The 20695-nt window shown below is 41.7% G+C and overlaps 2 protein-coding genes and 1 long non-coding RNA gene across 3 annotated transcripts in view; 1 reads left to right on the top strand and 2 right to left on the bottom strand.

The window, feature by feature from the left end:
* LOC125778611 (uncharacterized) overlaps window positions 1–20695 on the top strand; it is a 97702-nt gene that overhangs the window by 62820 nt on the left and 14187 nt on the right. The gene's annotated exons all lie outside the window — the stretch shown is intronic.
* LOC125778609 (translation initiation factor IF-2-like) lies at window positions 2040–3015 on the bottom strand. Its single transcript, XM_049457138.1, has one exon. The coding sequence runs from the start codon at window positions 2949–2951 to the stop codon at window positions 2187–2189; it is 765 nt and encodes a 254-aa protein (XP_049313095.1). The 5' UTR covers window positions 2952–3015; the 3' UTR covers window positions 2040–2186.
* On the bottom strand, window positions 5127–6167 carry LOC105227862 (uncharacterized). The gene has a single exon (XM_011207398.4). It carries the CDS (start codon window positions 6091–6093, stop codon window positions 5323–5325), a length of 771 nt encoding a protein of 256 aa, XP_011205700.4. The 5' UTR covers window positions 6094–6167; the 3' UTR covers window positions 5127–5322.

The raw sequence follows: 20695 nt of genomic DNA, 5'->3' as shown, positions 1-20695 counted from the left end.
TATCATTGAGTTTTTTATTTTATATTCAAATTATTGTTATCGTGCTTATTTCCATAACCAAACGCAGCACATAGAATAGTTAATAGATATTTAGATTTTTTGTTGTAGTATAAAGTAGTTAATTCATTTTGCTTTGGTTGAAATACTCTTACAGTTATTTTGTAGTAACTGTCTGTAGACGCGCACTAGGTCATTGCTTGGACTTTATAATGAATAGGAACTTTAGTTTGAATGAAGAATTTCTGTAAAGGGAATAGTAGTGATGAGTGCTGAGAGAATTAATTAGTGAACAATTATTTTTATAGTTGTTGAGCTTCAATATAATGTACTTATTAGCCTTGACCTTATTATAATATCAAAATCTAAACCACGATGTGATGAAGGACATGTTGTTGAAGACTGCTGGAAACGGACTAAGGCGCTAACATGTCTAACTGTCAATGCCCTCCAGCACTTGGCCTGGGATAAAATAATGAAACAAGGTACAACCCTAACAAATAGCGTATCTCAAAATCATATCCGCTATGTGTAAATACACCTCCCATTCCTTAAAAAATAATTGCACCCGACCAGCATGCCATATGAAAGAATGTTCGAAAAGTCTATTATAATATACAATAGCTCAAAGAAGATACTATGATCACGGCTAGTTTCTGAGAGAATTCGAAACCATAGGTTTCAGAGTTAGGTGAGGTTGATTTTAATCGATGGGTCTCACTTGGCCAGATGTTCGTTCTATGTGTTAGGGTTAGGTTAGGTCATGGGGTTAATTTTAATTGTAGGATCTCATTTGGTCAAATGTTTTCTCTTTATGTTAAAGTTAGACTAAGTGGTAGGGTCAATGGATGGAAAAACCAACCAGTGAATAGAGCAGAAACTGACAAGATGATTCCAACTCAGAGAAGTACAGTTGTTTGGTAGCCTGAAACTGGAGCTGATAAAGAGTGCACACTGCACATTTGTTCCAACGGCTTCGCTTCGCCACAAATCACTCAAAGGTGTGTGAGCAAAAAAGCAACCGTGAAGCTTCTGCGATGCAGTGTTTAAGACAGCTTTCCAAGTCTAATATTAGCTTACACCAAAACACCTCCCCGCTCCAGCAGCTTAGTTTGTGTGTTTGGTATGAGCGCCTCCATCTGACAAACACCCCAAAAAACAATATTAGTTCAACTACGGCTTCATAGAGCCAAAAATCACTATTGGTTAGAGTTCCACATCTTCCCAATTGCTCACTCTCTAACAATGTTTGGCTACCATAACAGCTTCCTTTCAAAGTTAAGCCCTAAATATTTCACCCTGACCACTGGTTGAAGAATAGAGCTTCCTGATAAAGGCATAGTAATATCAGACATTTTGTTTTATTGGGACTGACAGCTAATCCATTTCTGACTACCGACTTTGTGACATCATTTGGATACCCTTGTCTCAAATTGTAAACGGTAGACAACCATCTATCAGCCTCCTCGCTCAAGTTTCCTGTAAGATCGTTAAACTCCAGGATTCTGAGCAAAAAGCAAAGTACGCCACTGTCACAAAGGCGGCTAAAAATTACTTTCTTCAGATTAGCATCGCCCTCAAACTTATCAAGTGCAGAAGCTCCAATAATCGCCGTCGTTCGTAAGTTATTGAAGGCCCCATCGATATCAAGGAAGTAACCAACAGCATAATTTTTTATCCATAAGGGTTTTTCTAGCCATAACACAATAGAGTGCAAGGCAGTGTAGACTGATATGACTGCAGGCATGCTGAGCCAAATACCATTGTCTCAATCAAAGCCAAAGGGTTTGTCTTGAAGGCTTTTGATACTGAATGTGGTTTGAAACAGATCTCTCTGACTTCCATAAAGTTGGTGAATTAGTAAGAAAATTGAGTGTTATTCATCCGAAGTCCCTTTAGGAAAGTAGAGTAAATCATTTTTTCGACACAAAAATAATATTACCGAGGATCATGTACTCATATGATTTCGCACCTAGAATATTCCTGAAATTTCCTTATTTTCCTCTACACATACTTAAATTACATACATAGATTTATTTCGATCGTTTTGTATATTTCTCTTTATTATCAGTCTAAAAAATTCTTTAACAACACACACTTTTATATCCTAATTTTTATTGTTAACAATTTTCTATACTATCGTGCCTAACATATAACCGCCTTTGGAATTCACTTGGATCCACAAATTTTTACCACTGCTGCAATTGACCAGCGGTGTAGTAGAAGACAGGTTGTTGGCGTTGTTGAGCAGCAAATTGTTGAGGAATAAAGAACTGCTGCTGTTGTGGCAATTGTTGCAGACGAGCTGAGCGAGCTTTGGTCACAACCTTGGCTTTAACAATTTTGGCTGATTTAGCGGAGGTGGCACGAGCACGAGCAGGAGCGCGCAACTTAGCTGGACGTGCCGATTTGCGTGCGTTAATGCGACGACCGAAAGTCAAACGTGCAGATTCGATAGCCTCTTCCTCACCAGCCTGTTCCTCTTCTTCCTCAGCGATTGTGGCTTCGATTTCTTCAACGGGAGTAATTTCATTGACAGCTGGCACATCCTCAGCTTCTGGTGGGCCATAGATGAGGTCTGGTTCGTGTTCACCTTCAGCATCGTCGGCTAGTGCGGGTTCATCAGCTTCTTCCTCAGCTGGTGGCTGCTCGGCTGGAAGATCAACATTCACGGAGACATTTACGTCACCCTCTGGTACAGCTGGTGCTTCAACGGGGACCTCAGGAGCAGCAGCGGCGGCGGCTTCATCGAATGGAATCTCAGGAATCAGTTCCTTAGCGGAGGGGTATGGGGTTACACCTGCTTCCTCAGCGGCTTCTTGACGTGCCAAGAAACGGCTACGTTGCTTGGAGAGTTGTAGACGTCCATTGCGTCCACGGAAACGTGGCGCTTCGGCGGCACAGAGTGCGAAAGCCAGTGAGGCGACGAGCAGGATTTGTAAGAAACGAGCCATTTCTGAGAGTTTTAGTAGTATGTACTTTACTGGATGGGTAATGCCAAGTACTGATACTGGTTTCTCAGCAGTTCAGGCTTTTATACTAGTGAAATTAATTTGTGCGTTTAATTTGCGCCTAGCGGTAATGACCTTAAAAGTTCAGAAAACGCCTTATTAATATTTAATCATTATTCACGCTACGCGGTACCGTAATTTGAAGTTCTGCTTTCAAATGTGTATTCGTTCAAATGGTGTGCATTTGCATATTTTTCATGTCGCTTTTGTTCTGCTTTTTATCGTAGTAACCAGTGTATGTTTCATGTTAATTGTTGTGGTTATGAGCCATAATGATTATTAGCCGAATAATGAGACCAGTTGCAATAAATTTACTTGCGTTATTGTCATGAACTTTCGATTTCTTCCTTCAAAGGTTAGGTGCAAATGTTATATTGTAAATAGGCGAGACCAGATCACTGCTTGGCTAAAAACATCATATTAAGCAAAGCAGTAGAGATTATTTAATAAAATCAGTTCTCCGGATGGGAGGCATCTATCTGTAACCTACGGATACTGTAAAGTATTTAGGGCCCATCATAAGGAGGAAAGAGCATTGAAGATATCGGTTGCCATGTATTGCTGTAGAATTTGTATTGGCGAAAGGTGGGGTCTCTCACCGAAAGTAGTCCTTTTCACCTGCGATACCATTGTCAAGCCCAATATGTGCTATAGCATATTTGTATGAAAGACCACATTTGTACGGAATCTCGAGTGCCTTCATTGAGCGGCGCTCATCAACATCTATAGTGCAAGTTCAACCAAGGTACATAATGCCATTTTGCGTATAGTGCTCAGAGATATCGCCAGAAGGTGTATGACCGGGAATGTTGCTATCAGACTCAGAGAATCTGATTGAATAGTGGAGATCAAACTCTGGTGATTTTTTCTCTGCCCACATACTTGCGAGGGTGCTGAAGCCATTGGAAGAAAGGACTATTGAGCTTCTTTATGGACGCTCAGAGCTTACGGGGAAGGTTGATGAACGGGTATGTTGTCAGGAACTCTGTATTTCGAGCCGAGATTGCTACTACTATGGTAGCAGTACATTTACTGCTCGCTAGTGTTGCCTCCTTCAGAGAAGCGACTATCCAGTCAGATAGCTGTACGGTGACACTAGCATCACTAACCGTGCATTAGAGGCTGGTTAAGGAATATCTAACCTCGTTATCTATAGCATCGAGTCCTTTCGTGACAAGACTAGTATGGTGGTTAGGTCACAGCAGAATCACAGTTGACTGTAAAGCTGACGAGCTGGCAAGGAAGGGTACTCTATCCCCTCTATCCCGCTATCAGTAGAATACGAACTGATCGGTGCTGCTTTCTCCTCATGTGGTCTACTACTGGATAACTGGCCTTCTTGGGAACTTGATCAGCGCTTGGTTACAATCGGTTCTTCGCTGTCGCAAGATGCTTTTGGTCGAAGATCGAACATACGAGTTCATTAAGACTGGCTTTTCCGTAGTTTTGCGGAGCAATGCCCTATCGACGTCAATGCTGTAAGGTAGGGAGTTTTACTAGACGCAGAGACGTACCAAATGATGAGGTGAAATAAGGCGTTTTCCTTCTTGATTATCCCACGTTTACGAAATCAAGGGTTAACACTTGGGAGTTCACACTTTCAGATATCCCACCGAGCTGGTCGGGACAGAAATTAAATGCCTGAGAAAAAGTTTTTGTTCATAAGTCGCTTTGCTGAAGACCGAATACAATAGTTTTTTTGGCTTCAGAAAAGACTCCATATATTAGTCCAAGCGCGATATTTGAAATTTATATCAAACCTAACCTCATTCTTAATATACAATCTTAGTATAATTTAGACGGTGGGACCCTGTTCTATGGTGTGGCACAGTTTCTAAAATATTATAGCTTCTGGGATCCGAATGCATGAAGTCAGTTCCCCTAACCTATATAATTACCTAATGTTTCTAGTGCTGATAGGGCCAACACACTAGATTGCCTCCTGGAATGTCCAATATTTCGATATCTCGTCAATAATATAATTTCCTTATTTACCAATCATCAGTTACCATAACTGGAGAAACCATTTGACCTTACCGAAACTTTCATACTACTCGTTTGTACTTCTTACAAACCAACTTTGACGACGTCGTCCTATTATTTACACAACAAACTTAATTCGGTTTTATTGGGTTTTGTTTTATTATCAGTCTAAAAAAATCTTTAACAATTCTTACATCTGTTTCTATTTTTATTCTTAATATTAATTGTTAACAATTTTCTATACCCCACTGTATACTTGTAATAAGGTCATAATACCAATTGTATTCCCACCACCTTCTCCCAGGAAAATATATTTAGAATGTATGTGTCTTTACCATTGTTGCAATTGACCAGCGGTGTAGTAGAAGACAGGTTGTTGCTGTTGTTGAGCAGCAAACTGTTGAGGATTGAAGAATTGTGGCTGTTGTGGCAACTGTTGCAGACGAGCTGAGCGAGCTTTGGTCGAAACCTTGGCTTTAACAAGTCTGGCCGATTTAGCGGAGTTGGCACGAGCACGAACGGCAGCACGCAACTTAGCTGGACGAGCGGATTTACGTGCGTTGATGCGACGACCTGAAGTCAAACGAGCAGATTCGATAGCCTCCTCTTCAGCAGCTTGTTCCTCTTCTTCCTCAGCGATGGTGGCTTCGATTTCGTCAACGGGAGTAATTTCATTAACAACTGGTACATCCTCAGCTTCTGGTGGGCCATAGATGAGATCTGGTTCGTGTTCACCTTCAGCATCATCGGCGAGCGCGGGTTCATCAGCTTCTTCTTCAGCTGGTGCCTGCTCGGCTGGGAGATCAACATTCACAGAGACATTAATATCACCTTCTGGTGCAGCTGGTGCTTCGGCTTCAACGGGTATCTCAGGTGCAGCGGCGGCAGCGGCTTCATCGAATAGAATTTCTGGTATCAGTTCCTTGGCGGAGGGGTATGGGGTTACACCTGCTTCTTCAGCGACTTCTTGACGTGCCAAGAAGCGGCTACGTTGCTTGGAGAGTTGTAAACGTCCATTGCGTCCACGGAAACGTGGCGCTTCGGCGGCGCAGAGTGCGAAAGCCAAGGAGGCGACGAGCAGGACTTGGAAGAAACGCGACATTTTTGTGAATTGTTTTTAGTTGCTGTACCGTAGTTGGGTAACTGTGAACTGATGTTGATTGTAGGAAATGGTTGTATTTTTATAGGTGCAAGCGAAGTTTTTAGTTTACAGGGTCCTCTCAAAGGTCTTATTAAAATTAATTATATATTTTGTTGGCGTTTGTTTGTGGCTGCATGATGTTTAATTTAATTCGTCTTTCATTTAACTAATTTAATATGTTTTTTTTTTTTGCTAAGGCTTGTTTTAATTTGTTAATGCGTTTTGCCTTTAAGTTTTCGACAGTGTTCTTGACTTCTGCTGAGGGGCACCAGCGCTACATGCAATGCATAATTGAACCAACTGAGTCGTCTAAGTTCAATTGTTAGGCGCCACAAACGCGCAAAATTGCCTTCGTTCCGATTTAATCGATTAATTTTCTTCATTTTTTGTATTTGTTGCTTCTCTGCTTCCTAATAGTGCTGCAGTTCTGCTCGCCGTTCGGTGCGTACGTGACGTGTCGACGTCGGAAATGCTCTAATCACAATTCCAGCAGCAAACCGCAACTTAGGCGCACACACACATACTCAAATACCAGCGACAATCAACATTGCTTCTTCTTATTTTTCTTTTTCTTTTCCTTCTCCTTTGTCTACCCAAATTCGCTTTGATTCAGCCAATCGCTGCTCTTGTCATGCATTAATTCCAAACACATTTCATATTTATTCGCGTTAGCGTACACAAAAAGCGATTCCGCCAACACCAATAACACCGAACTTCATAAAGCGTCGCGAGATTGCTCATTTTGTTGTTAGTTAAGTCATTAATTTCATATTTAATGTTGCTCACCTTTATTGCTCCTGAAACGACGCTACTCATCGGACGCGTGTATGCGTGTTTATTATAAATTTTTGTCGACGTGCTAAAAATTTCTGTGAATGCATTCAGCGTGTCCATGGCTGAGCTTTCAGCTACGTACCACAGTCGCTTTTGGTGGTCGCATTTAGGAACTACGTCTCATGTGAGTTACATGCGATTATTGCGGCTGAGAGTTCGATTGGTTGGCGGAAAAGTGTGATTGCATGAAGATCTGAACTGCTTTATAATCCACGGGAGGGTTTACAGAGAAAAGCAAACCGGTGTAGAGCCTATTTCACAGAAGTGACTAAGCACTCTTATAGCAGAGCGCCGATTCAAGGTTTGAACTCACTGACTGTCCGTTCAATGCTGGTTGAGGAACGCATAATCTTGTTATCATTGCCTCCGAGCCATTTTGTGATAAGACGATTGTACTCTTAGTTGCCGGGTCACAGCGGAGTCGCAGGTATCTATTAGGCTCAAAAGCTGGCAAGAAAAGACTCCCAAGCCTCACTATTAGTAGTTCGAGAACGAGTCGTTGCTCTACCCTTCTTGTATTTTGTATACTGGATAACTTCGAGAAAGGTGGGTCAGGTCTGGGCTATTATCGATTTATGCGCTGTCGCAATATCCTTTTGACGCAAGATCAATCGTAAAAGAGTCAGTAAGCTCTATTCTCTTAGTAAGACTAGAATTTCTCTAGTTTTGGGGGTTTCAACCAGTCATTGCACTAGCGGCAGCCGCGCTGTTTGGTTGAGAATCTAACCTCATGCCAGCTACAGTAGCTGTATGGGAGAAGAGGAGCTGGTACCGTCTCAACAGTTCTCATTGCTAAGCAGATATAGTACCTACTGGTAACAAGACAGTTTGAGGGCGTAAAAGTATAAGACCGCATATAGGAGTTCTATTGTTATGACTTTGTCTAGTTGTCAAGGTGCGATGCCTGGATCAGCCATTGAATCTAACCAAATTGTTGAAATTCAGCGAGTAAATTAAGTTCCAAACTTACTTAAGTAAGAACCAAAGATGTGATTTGGCGCTTGATGCCCAAAGCATCGTGATTTAATGGAGGAAACACTTCTTCAACCTGCTGAACGGCAGTGACCAGTAACAACAGGAGATGACGAACTCGGTTGCCATATCGATGAAGATGGAATAGATGTTCCATTGACCGACTAAGAAATCTGAAAAGGTATTATCCACCTGAAGAAAGACAAAGCGGAGCGGGTCAATGGATTGCCTGTCTGTATACGATTCAGTACCCGAAAGTGGAAGCATAGGAAGAGAAAGACCTCCACAATGTATAGAGCTCCTGTACTCGCCATGCTTTTCCTTTCGCACGAACAACGTGCTCTTGGGCAATTCTTTTGCTTTAAGCTAAAATCAATCAGGATGGCAGATTAAACGTGACCTCTGCCTCAAACACTTCACATACATCAAAGTGGCAACAACAAAAGCACCTATGGAGTTCACTCAAACTGAGGTATTTGCGAACACACCTGCTATTCAATGAATATTTTTGCGCAAAAACTGCTGCTGAGCTGAACTGTCCTCAAAGTTCCCCGTTCTAGTATGCACTGTTTAAGCTGGCACACACAGCACCACACTTTAAACCATCGATTGCGGCGAAAGAAACGAAGCCGCACACACATAAAGCAGCCTCGCCCATCAAGTGTCACAGCCACCACGTCGTTGCTTTAGGCTGAAGCCAGCCGGCTGCTGGAGCCCTCTGCGCTGGCAGGCAGGTGTGCGTGTGACACTGTGACAGTATGTCTCTTTGCAATACGTCAACATAATCTTAGGTGAGTAATCTGGCACCTTTTTCACTGCCACTGCCATTGCTGCTGCCATAATGTCACAGGGCGCTGCACCATCGGGGGCATAGTTCAGTTGCAGCCGGCATTTGTTACAACAACCGCCCGCACACAGCTGAAAATCCGTCATTTTCATTATAGCTGTTGTGGTGGCAATTTTACGAAGTTCGGTCGTAAGGCAGCATCGTGTGGGTGGTGTAGTTAGTGCCAAGATGTAGTGAGAATGATATGCAACCTTTTCAACTCAGCTGCGTTATCGCCTGCCACAATCGTGCTGCTGTCTAGCTGATTCTAGCGGCCGACTAAACGGCATTTGGTGTGAACACTGGGCGTAAAGGTTTGGCTAATCAAAATCGGGCTCTCCGCTACAAGAATATATGAAAGTGAATAAGCGTTGGTCTTTATTGATTCAATGTCCGTCAACTTGTTTGCTAAAGATAAGGGTTTGCAGCCGAGAGCACCAATTTTCGATCACTTTTTGTCAGTCGTCTCGGTCTTATCTACTTAGACAAGCGGTATAAAGTTGCACGATCTTGGAGGTTATGTCAGACTTTGTGGCCGGCTTTATTTTTAAAGAAATATTGGCCAATGATTCCCTCTGTCCATAGAGCACACCAAACTGTGAGTTTTTGGGGTTGTACACGGTCTCAATAATGGCATTTGGTCTCCTTTTTTTGTCTATTGCGACGCACTTGATAACCGTTCGTCTTCAAGTATTGCACGATATTGATTTTTTTAGCCCGAAAACCAATATTCTTCCGTAAAATCTTCCATAAAGTTGATGGGCTCCAATTATTGAGGCAGATCACGTGTTGGCTTAATCGGGTCTTCTTTTAAACTCTGTTTTACAGCACTAACATAGGGTTAAGTCGGTGCGAAGTCGATCTATAGTTATTCAAGTGCTTGATGTTGTTGTGGTAGCGGTTATTTAGTCCACACTTGAATGTTAAGGTTCGGGTTGGTTCTCACCGAAGTCTTTCAACCGTAGGCTCAGGAAACGTGCTGTTTCGAAAGGGTCGTACTATATTGAGAAGGGTGTTAGATGAGTGAGATTCGTTAGACACGCAAAGTGGTGGTTGGAGTCTTACGGGGACTCCTTGTGCGGATACAAATATGGTATATCCGGGTCGATTCTGAAGAAGTAACAGTTTAACGTATTCTAGTATCCAGCACGAAATTTCACAAGGGTCACTATAGATTCTTAGGGCAACTCAAGCTCTTTGTCTGTAGTGGATGATTTTTAGACTCAAAGTATGCCATTTAATAAGAGGAAGTCAGTGAGTTGTTGATGGCTCCACTGTAAATGGCGGTCATTGACTGTCTAAATTTAGTTGCGTCTGAAGTCTGGTCAACGTACTGTTCGATGACGCCGACGTAATCAAGTAAAGACCTCTTGATGTTCCTAAAAGGCGGCTCTACCTCAAGCAGACGATGCAGTGATGATTTCTATGAAAACGTCGTAGCAGAAACAGCTTACAGAAGAGCTCATTATGTTACTTGACCAGAGTCTCGAACTACAGGGTCTGCTGGGTGATTATGTCCAGCGAATATTTGACACAGTGCATGACAAACTAAACATAATATAATCATAAAGACCGACTCCGAAAAAAGTATTTACTCAATGAAAACCACATCTCTAAAAAAAGCAGTCGTTATAAAGACTTCTGGTTTGGTCAGACTGTGTCCGAACTCAGCGCTTACTTACTTCCTCCTGCACACAATTACAAATCAACCTGGCAGCGAGAAAAGTAGACAAAGAGTTGCTCTTGAATCTATTGACAACTAACGGTATTCAACGTAGTAGCCACAAATAGCGCTTGTTCCGGCATTCGCCATATGCAACAACTACTCGTCTACGCTTTAACGAGCCCTAGCCTTTTGCGAGACCGGTCACCAGTAGCAGCATATCATTGCATGCATGAGCATGTGTATATATGTATGTATTTCCCGACACCGCCAAACATTTCAGCGCAGCTTAGTGGGGATTTATTGCCAAAGCTTGTTGTCAGTGTAAATTGACCGTGGCACAAGTCCCCGTCATTGTCCTGCTAGCGGCGTTGTGAGTAGGCAGCCCAGCGCTGAAGGAATTTAAAAGTTTACAAATCCCAAATACCGAATTGGTGTAGAGCCTGAATTTCACTGCGGCGGTCAACGGAGCATAGCGAAATGCACATATCCGCTTACCGATGCGTATGAGCTGCGTGAAATGCCTCGGCACCACCAGCAGCTGTTGCATTTGTAATTTCGCATAGAACAACAGTTATCACATACAAATAACGGACACTTACTCACTTTACCCACTTCGTAAGCAAGCGTCGGCACCTACGCCGTAAGCGGCTTATATGCAATGCACTTACAAGCCGAACAACTCGAACAAATGAGCCAATTACATGAGGATTTCAGTGTCGGAATGAATGCAAAGTAATGCGAGTGTATTTATGAAGAGTCTAACTGAGTGCCACTGGCATGCGCCAACACTTAACAGTAAATATTATGTTGCAATTTTGCTATTTATTTGCTGAAGAAGCTAATATTTAGTTGCTTTTTCATTTCATTTTTTGTTTCTGTTTTTATATAAGCTATGCATATGTATAGTTTTGTTGTTGTAATGTGAACTAAAAATCTTTTCGAAAGCCGCAAGAGGCTTCTGTGTTAAAAATTTCAGTTCACCTCTCTTGCCGCCCACAGTGCTGACGAGTAATGAAGCTAAAGCGCACCCATTGCTTTGCATGCGGGCCAACAGGGCGTATGAGTGATTGTTTCGGCAAGGATTTGGTTGTGGTTACCTGTTGGTTTTCGGTTGCTACAACGGACGGCAACTGAGGCTATGTTTACAATTTATGTGTTGCAAAGGAAGTCGGTGATTTGCTGGTTTATTACCCACCATACATTTGCTGACCACTTGTGGGCGAGAGAATAATTTTCGGTTTTTGCTGAGTTATGAATAAACACTCAAACTGAATTTTGATTTTGCTTAGATTTTTGAAAATATTTCTTAAGCTAAGTGCTAACGTATAAATGTTATTAAATTGTTTCATAGATATTTTACTAAGCTGTTGTGCTTTGTTGAGAAAGAAGGGGAGTTCGCACTTTATTATTTGTATACCTTGTACAGGCTCCATCTGCCTACATATACCCGAATTAGTGCTTTAGTTTTGAAGATATCGTTCTGAAATTTTGCGCACGTTCTTTTCTCCTAAATCAACTGCTTATTTGTCGGAACTGCCGCTATCGGGCTTATATAGCATATAGCTGCCATACAAACTGAACGATCAAAATCAAGTCTTTGTATGAAAAACTTTTTCAGTTTACGAGATATCTACAAGAAATTTTGTTCAAACAATTTTTTTAATTAATGCTGTAACTCACGTAAAAATTTTCTAGATCGGATCACTGTAGCATATAGCTGTCATACAAACTGAATAATGAAAATCAAGTCTTTGTATGAAAAACTTTTTCATTTAAAGAGATATCGTCATGAAATTTGGCACAGATTATTGCCAACTGCAACGCTACAATATTCGAAGAAATGTTTTAGATCGGATTACTATATCATATAGCTGTCATACAAAGTGTACCATCAAAATAAAGTTATTGTATGGAGAACTTCTTTATTTAAAAAGATATTTTCACGAAATTTGGCACAGATTACTATAGAAAAGAAAGCTACAAAACCTGAAAAAATTTTACAGATCGAGCCACTATAACATATAGCTGCCATACAAACTGAACCATGAAAATAAAGTTCTTCTATGAAAAACTTCTTTAGTAGCCACTACATCTTCGCGAAATTTAGTATGGATTATGCCCGAAAGCAAAGATATAATCTCCGAAAAAATTTTCTAGATCGGACTACTATAGCATATAGCTGCCATACAAGCAGAACAATCAAAAGCCAATTCCGGTAATGATTTTCTTGTATTTGTGAAGGATTTTCTAGCTTCATTTGTACCGTTTAACATTTATTTCTATTGTTTGCACTGCTTTCGCTAAAGCCCTACTCGTCTGACGATACAAACGAGTTCTTAACGCCTTAGCGCTTAACCAAAGTTTGTAAGAAATAAATATTTTACCCTTCGCCCAGCAAACTGCTCATCCCCATTGTCAGCAGTCATTTATGAACCTCAAATAAAACGTTAATGTACCTACAAATTTCCATATAAATCAATTAAGCGTACGCCCGAAAGAATTTATGTCAAAAGTTGTGCCACAATTTGCGGTTAATAGTGTCTTTATTTAACCCACTTAGCTTTGTGCAAAGCCAGGCGGGCGCCTTCAAACCCTCAAAGGCAGCGAAGAGCACTCAAAGCAAATGCAACTAACTGGCAGGAGAGCGGCGCGCAGCGGGCAAAGAAAGCCAGCAATCCGGCAAGCCACATAAATCTCGGCCGTCGTCGTCAGCGTCGCGACGACTGATGGCCGAAATGGCATTTTAACCTTTCCGCATTTGGCATTTGGCACATAATCAACACGTGGTAACATTTATAATTAGGCGCAGCGCCAACACAGCGGCCCAGCCGACATATATATACTATGAGCATACATTTGTATACGATATCGTAAAAATCGGCGCGAAAAACTGTAACAAACTGCAACATGAAAAAGTGTACGTGAAATTAATGAGTTAAAGGCCAAAAGAAATAACCTGTGAGGGAAGCCAGATCGGCAAGCGGGTAGACATATTCAAATAAATCTCTGCTTTTTCGCGCTGTTTGGGTTTTTTGTTTGCGTCCTGACATTAGTCACTGTGCCGCAGCTGACTGACAGCCGGGTGTGCGCCGTGGCGCTGGGTAGTTGAAAGGCGTGAGTTACGCTTGCTGTGCAAATATGCGCATTAATTTTATTTAAAAGATTAAAAAATCCGCTTTATGCTACAAAAGCAAGTTCTTCGCCGCGCGCATTAGAAACGTTTTTTGTACTAGCGTCTAGTTTGCGTCTCCATGCGCCTTTATACTGCGTGTCAGGTGAAAAAGTGTGAGGAATAAAAAAAAATTGCACGTTTTTTGTAGAGCTTCCAGTGTATAAAATGCGGTTACGTTAAGCGTATTTTACAATTCTAAGCCGCACAGTGGAGCGCACTTATATAGGCTACAAGCTTTTAAACTTCAATTAATAAAATAAACGAAATGAAGAACATAGCTTCGTCTGAACCTGCTGATGTCTGTAGCTGGTCTGTTTGCGTTTGGAATGTCAGCTGAATCCAATGGAAATCCGCTTTCTCTTAATATGATGTACAACATTTTTTGTAATAGATTCCTACCTTCATTAAGTGCTCACTGTGTGGACTAGATCTCCAATTTGCTTAACTCATTTGAGAGGTAAGCAGCAAGAAGCCTGTCCTGTACAGCTACACAGGATCCATTGATAAAAATAGGAACTGGCAACAAAGTTAGTGCTTTGGCTCTATTAAATCATAGTTAAGCCTCTAATAGTCTGCGGAATTTGCCTCAAAATCCAATGCAGTATTCTGCAACATTTGCTCATCAGGCTGTATAGGCATGGACGCTGACAACATCTGATGAGTCGACGTTACAAGATCTCGAGAGAAAGGTTCCGCGGAAGATTTATGGTCCTTTGTGCATTAGCAACGTCGAATATTGCATTCGATGGAATGATGAGTTGTTCGAGATATAAGACGACATTGACTTAGTTCAGTGAATTAAGAGACAGCGGCTACGCTGGCTGGGTCATGTCATCTGTATGCAAAGGTAGTATGCGACGTAGTATTCTCCGGAGAAGCGGAGGAAAAGGAAGACCTCCACTCAAGAAGAAGGATAAAGACGCTGGAAAAGGCAACAAAAAGTTGGCGCGTCTTAACCGGCGACTCCCATCAGAATGTGTGGTGACTACGAACCTCACCAACTTTGACTCTCAATGCATTGCTGTATATGATTTCGGGAACATAGCCGGAAGATTGTATGGTCGCGAAAGCTGCTCTTAGACTCAAAGAATCTGGGTATTTGGCTGACTGCGAGCCGAGGCACACTGGAATTCTTGCACATATTCATTTCATTCCCAAATAGTTGGATCTGGCTGTAGTGTCTCTGCTTACAAAACTTCGAGAGTTGCATGGAAACGAAGGACTCGCTGCTGGAAAAGAGCAGGGATGCTTTTTATGCATGGATCAAAGTTTTCGTAGAAGATTGGTGGAGGTAAAACTATCGGGAACTTTCCATCACCACCAGTTGGGCTTTCTCACTACTGCAGCGTCTTCCAAGCGGAGGTGGTTGCCATAAAAGTAAGCGTAGATCTCTTGTTTGGGAGCGCAACCATTTTCAGAGCGATGACTATTCACTTCGATTCTGGCGCAGGGTCAATTAAGAAATGTAGTGATATATAATCTTCGCGAAGCCCATCTTTCATTGGTTGTAGGAGTTCAAATTGAACACCGTCTGATGGTGGTCCATGCGGTCAGATTGCACATTTTACTACATTCCAGCTGCATCAGTTGCTTGGAAAAAGATGAGATAGAATCGAACACTTGATCTTCGAATGCCCCTTTTTCGTCGATAAAGATGAAAATACCCCGGAAATCATATTTTTAGACATCCAGTTGTAAAAGCGGAAAGCAAATAGCAAATTTGTCTTAGGTTCCGGGCATTTTGCCGATAGCTGATATCCAACTACAGAAACCTTTTTTATATGCTATTACTAAGGACTGTACATAACACTCCAAGTGTGAACCTCTCACCTTGCCAAGAGATCTGCCATCTAACCTAACTTTATCCACTTAAGATGTTGAGCATTATTTCTCTTACTCCAGCCCACTGTGCGGGCACAATCACAGGAAACACACAATTAATGACCACAAGTTGAGGAAAACTGAAGCGAGTAAATTGAATCACTAAAGCATAAAGTACAGAAAGCGTTTAATCACGATTTTTATCTGAAGAGAAAATATCGGAATCGCAAAAAAAGTCGAATATGTGTTTTGCTGAGCAACCACTTGATATACGAGCAACCACTCGTGTAATGACTCTAAGAGTAACATAATTTATATCTTATACTCACCATTTCTTATCCTAGACTATATGTGTGCTTTTAAGAAAGTTCAAGGCAAAATCTCTAGGACTTTATAAGCTTAGAGCTAACCACTGTAGTCCATACGAGTATATTTCTTTTTCTTGAGGTAGTATGAACTTCCAAACAAATCCATCAATGAATCCGATTCTCATGCCGTCATTTATATACATTTACTAATTGATTTTCATAAATGCTGTAACCTTAAATTTTTCGCCCAACTTTAAAACAGCAAAAAACGATAATTTGCTAACTGCTCTCCAACCACCTTGCACTTCTAATCTCTTTTGCTTTCTGATTGCTTTTATGTACTTACAGTACTGCCGAATGCACAGCGGTTCAGCTAGTTCTTCCGGCTGTGCTGTACCTTACATTTGTGCTTGTCTTTCTGTAACCGCCCGTTTGGCGAGCATCCAATTATGATAGTTCCCAGCACCATTAGTGTTCTTTGGCGGCGTCGCCTAACTAGCCAAAGACGCACTCTTAATCCACAGCTGCACTGTGCACTGCACTCGTTTTGCTATGAAATTGCCGCCCTTGTATTGCCGTCGTGTCTATGCTTAGTGTCTTGGGGTTAGATGCGCCGGAAACGCCATGCGAGCCAGCTTGCTACGTCCTTTTGGGGTTGAATTCGCAAAGAGACTCCTAATAAGACCGCTGTGGCAAAGAAGACGACACGCAGTGCGACTTACAAAAACAAAAACAAATACGTTTGTAATGACACAAATCCTGTGTGGTCCCTAGTCACGGCAATGGGTAAATAATAGTTAGAGTTGTAGCCGCTGGTTATTCACCTGCCGCTCCATTTACCCCACTTTCTTCCCACGTCTACTAAAGACCAGCACTTCTGCTGCGGTGCCAGTTGTTTGCTGCTTAAGAAGCTTAAAAATTCGAAGTGACGAAATGGCAATGGGTGGCCACCACCCAAAACACCAAACAGGCAGCAATCACCCGCCACTAGCCACAATTCGCCACTTTGCGACCAGCAGCAAGGCATGCCCGAGCCATAAGTTTGTCTTGTGGCTGTGCAGAAGTGTTGGTGGTCATTATGTGACAGCGTAAATTGCGTGAATTGTTCGAATTCGAAGTGAGTCGGTGGCGTATCACGATTTTATTGTCGCAGTCGCAGTGGAAACAGCTTAGTATGCGGCCATGACCAGCAACTCTGCGACAACGAGAAATCATTATTTATCATTATTTTGCATTCTCAGTTTTCCATTACGGACGTTATGGCAGAAAAGTTTGTTTAGGAGCAGCCGCTGGCTTGCGGGAGTGGCGACCTAGCTGCGCGCTCACATCGAAAAGGTGTGTGGCTGAGCAGAAAATGGAGACTTTGTAAATGATTAAATGCACTTTGGTGCTACTTAGCAATAAATGTTTGCCGCAAGCACATTTCGCAAACAACACCACTGACAAAAGCCATACGCTGCAACAACAACAATACTGTGCTGTGCTGGCATAACAAGCAAATGGCAAGGACAAGTTCGCAGTAATCATGGAACTTTGCGAAACTTTTTTTTTCTATAAGCGCAACAAGAATTTCTTAAAGAAGAAGGTCTGTGGAGAGCTTGGAGGCGGCTTTGAAGCAGCAAATAAATTCTTTTGTGAGTCGCAAATTAAATTTTTGTCAAGACTTGTTAGTATGAAATATTTTCTATTACAACTGTTGCGCTTTGCCGCAGCTTGGGGGTAAGGCGTTTAATTTTATTAGGGGCTATACAGAAACATTCTTACCAGACTCTTAATTCAGCAAAAGAAAAATGTGCTAAAAAAAGCTAGAAATGTGTATTACTATGGCTGACGTTTATAATAATTTAAAATGGCATACAAAATTTGATTTGAATTAAAATTGCCGAGTTTTGCATGTCAAGTGACAAAGCATCTACTTGCGAATGGTAACCAGTCTACCGGTTATATGAACTTTGGAAGCGTTTATTTTCGATTTTCGGTTTTATTACACACCGAGAAAGGTATATTATGTTCATCACGAAGTTCGTAACGCCCAGAAGGAAACGTTAGAGACCCAATATGGGTCGCAGATTATCGTAACGTACGGACTTGATTTAGCCATAAGAGTCTGTCAGTATATATGTATGTGAACTAGTACCTAAATTTTTTGATATACCGGTCTAAAACTGTACACACGTGCTTTTCTATCCAAGAGTCGCCGAGAGGAATCGCCGATATCGCACCACTATATCATATAGCTGCCATACAAACTGAACGATCAAAATAAAGTTCTTGTATGAAAAACTTGTTGAGTTGTCAATATATCTTTATGAAATTTGGTACACTTTATTGTGTGAAGCAAAGATATAATATAACGAAAAATTATTCAGATCGACCTACTATTTTATATAGCTGCCATACAAACTGAACGATCAAAATCATTTCCTTATATGGAAAACTTTTTTATTTGACAAGATATCTACATAAAATTTGGCGAGGATTATTTTCCAAAACAGTGCCATAATATATGAAGAAATTTACTAGATCGGATCACTATAGCATATAGCTGCCATACAAACTGAACGTTAGAAATTATATTCTTATATGAAAAAGTTTTTTTTTGGAAAGATATCTTCATGAAATTTGACATGGATTATTATCTAGCAAAAAGCTATAATATCTGAAGAAATTATCTAAATCGGAGCACTATATCATACAGCTGCCATACAAAATGAACGATTAAAATACAGTTCTTGTATGAAAAACTTCTTTAGTTGACAAGATATCTCCACAAAATTTGGTATGTAGTATTGCGTTAAACAAAGCTATAATCTCCGTAAAAATTATTTGGATTGACCTACTATAACATATAGCTGCCATACAAACTGAACAACTACAATCAAGTTCTTGTATGGAGAACTTCCTTAATTGACAAGCTATCTTCACGAAATTTGGCATGTGTAATTTTTTTGAACAAAGCTATAATATCTGAAAAAATTATCCAAATCGTCTCACTATAACATATAGCTGCCATACAAACTGACCTCTCAAAATCATGCTCTTGTATGAAAACTTCATTTATTGTGAAGAGTATGCTAGCTGCGCTGCAACCTTAGTTAACATTTTTTCTTATTTTACTTTCTTTTTCCACCACGACTTCATTTGAAATGAGCTCTTTAACTTTTACAAACTTTAAAGAGCTTTCTGAGGCGCGAAATTGAAATTGCGCATTATGCACAGATTATACGATTTTGAAATGCTTTGATTTTAGTACGCTCGCACATATATATTTTCACACTTTTCAGGCTGTGTCGGCGCTGTGTTGCTAGCACTTCGTTATGCTTGCGTTAAATTCAAAGGCAACAAGAAAAATTTCCACTGTAGCTATAAAGAAACGCAGGTTCTACAGCTTAGCGCATATATACTATACATGTTTATATACACATAAGCGCTGATGTCTTCAGTTGTACTTGTTTTTGTACATAAATAATTCTGCAACATATGTACGTTGGTTACGGTTTAGCTGAATTCCAACACACACACATACAAACACACACAGCTGTATTAACAAAATTTAGCACTCAGAAATTTTAAAGCAATGAAAGGTGCCCCGGTCTCATACATTAACACATGTGAATACATACATACACACACAATTGCACTCACACTTGTATGCGCAGAAATTATTACCTCATGAAAATTCAATTACACTTCCTTTCTACTATACGCTCCATCTACTGTGTGCTCGCACCTCCCCTCACCGCTGCGCGTCCACATGCCATTGTCGTACGTCGCTTTGCAAGAGTTTTTCCACAGTGGGGCGTATATACACCAACACACACGCAAATTTATATGCACTTAAACAGCGCACATAATGTGGCACTCCATGTTGCACATTAGCCGCGCTAGCCGCACGCTGGCAACAAATTTTCGCACCGCGCCCCACCCACGCCGCTGTTCTAATCAACTGGCTTTTACTTTGCCAAGTCGGCACACTGGCGCCGCTACACGAAGCGTTGCTTGAACTTCTGCTGCCAAAACATATGGAACTTTTGGTCGCCGCGTGCACAGCTCTTACGTCGCCACGCCTCGGGACTACGCTGCTGATGTGGTGCTTACTTTGTCGTTGCCGCTGTTGCTCTTAAACATTTCAGCGCTTTGCCAAAACATCGCCACATTTTCACCACTTTCGCGGATTTGCACATTCAATGAAGGTTGGCGACTCAGAAGTTAAGAGCGCGCGCTGCCACGCCGTTGTCATATTACGAACGGGCGCCGAAGTGCAAAGTGTTGAAGCCGCCGTCAGTTGCCAGCGCGCTGGGCTCAAACGCGTCCCGCGCCCAGAATTTATTATAACTCCGCACCGCCGCTACGCGCCCTTCGCATACATAAGTTAGTGTGTTGAAATACGTGCGTTATGAACTCACACACACACATGCCCATTCAAAAGCACATAAGTAGGTGCTCAAGTTTATTGAATGTGTGTTGGTGTTCTGCAACCAAAGCCTTGCACCGGCGTCAGCTCATCAGTGGCTGTGAAAACTATTTTCAAGTCCATTTGAAGTAAATCTCCAGCCAACCCACAACCATAGGCCAACAGCGCGCGCCAATGTGACTACTCACCAGCGCGCAGCTACCTCATACACCCACAGCCGCCAGTTACCCACACCTTCACTGCCGTTTGACTGTAACGGATCCTCCTGTGTCAGGTGAGTTTGTGCAGCGCTGCTTGATGACATCCTATTTTTATAAGCGCTGCCGTTGCCGCTTGCCTCCACTCTTCAACTCTGTGCTGCATGGTGGTGCGCAGGTTGTTGTGGTGGCGTGGGCGCTGGCGCTAGTGGTTTGCTGGTCACATTAGGGAAAACTTATGCAGCCGCAGTAATGTACTTTCCATATTACATGTGCGCACGAATGCAAGCGTCTGCATGTGTCCATGTGTTGGTGGTCGTCAAAGTGTTTGAACGGAAAATTGCTTGTACCCG

Source organism: Bactrocera dorsalis, chromosome 5 (assembly GCF_023373825.1).
Source record: "Bactrocera dorsalis isolate Fly_Bdor chromosome 5, ASM2337382v1, whole genome shotgun sequence".
Taxonomy (NCBI): Eukaryota; Metazoa; Arthropoda; class Insecta; order Diptera; family Tephritidae; genus Bactrocera; species Bactrocera dorsalis.
The sequence above is the reverse complement of the archived record's forward strand: the minus strand, read 5'-3'. Positions and strand labels throughout refer to the sequence as shown.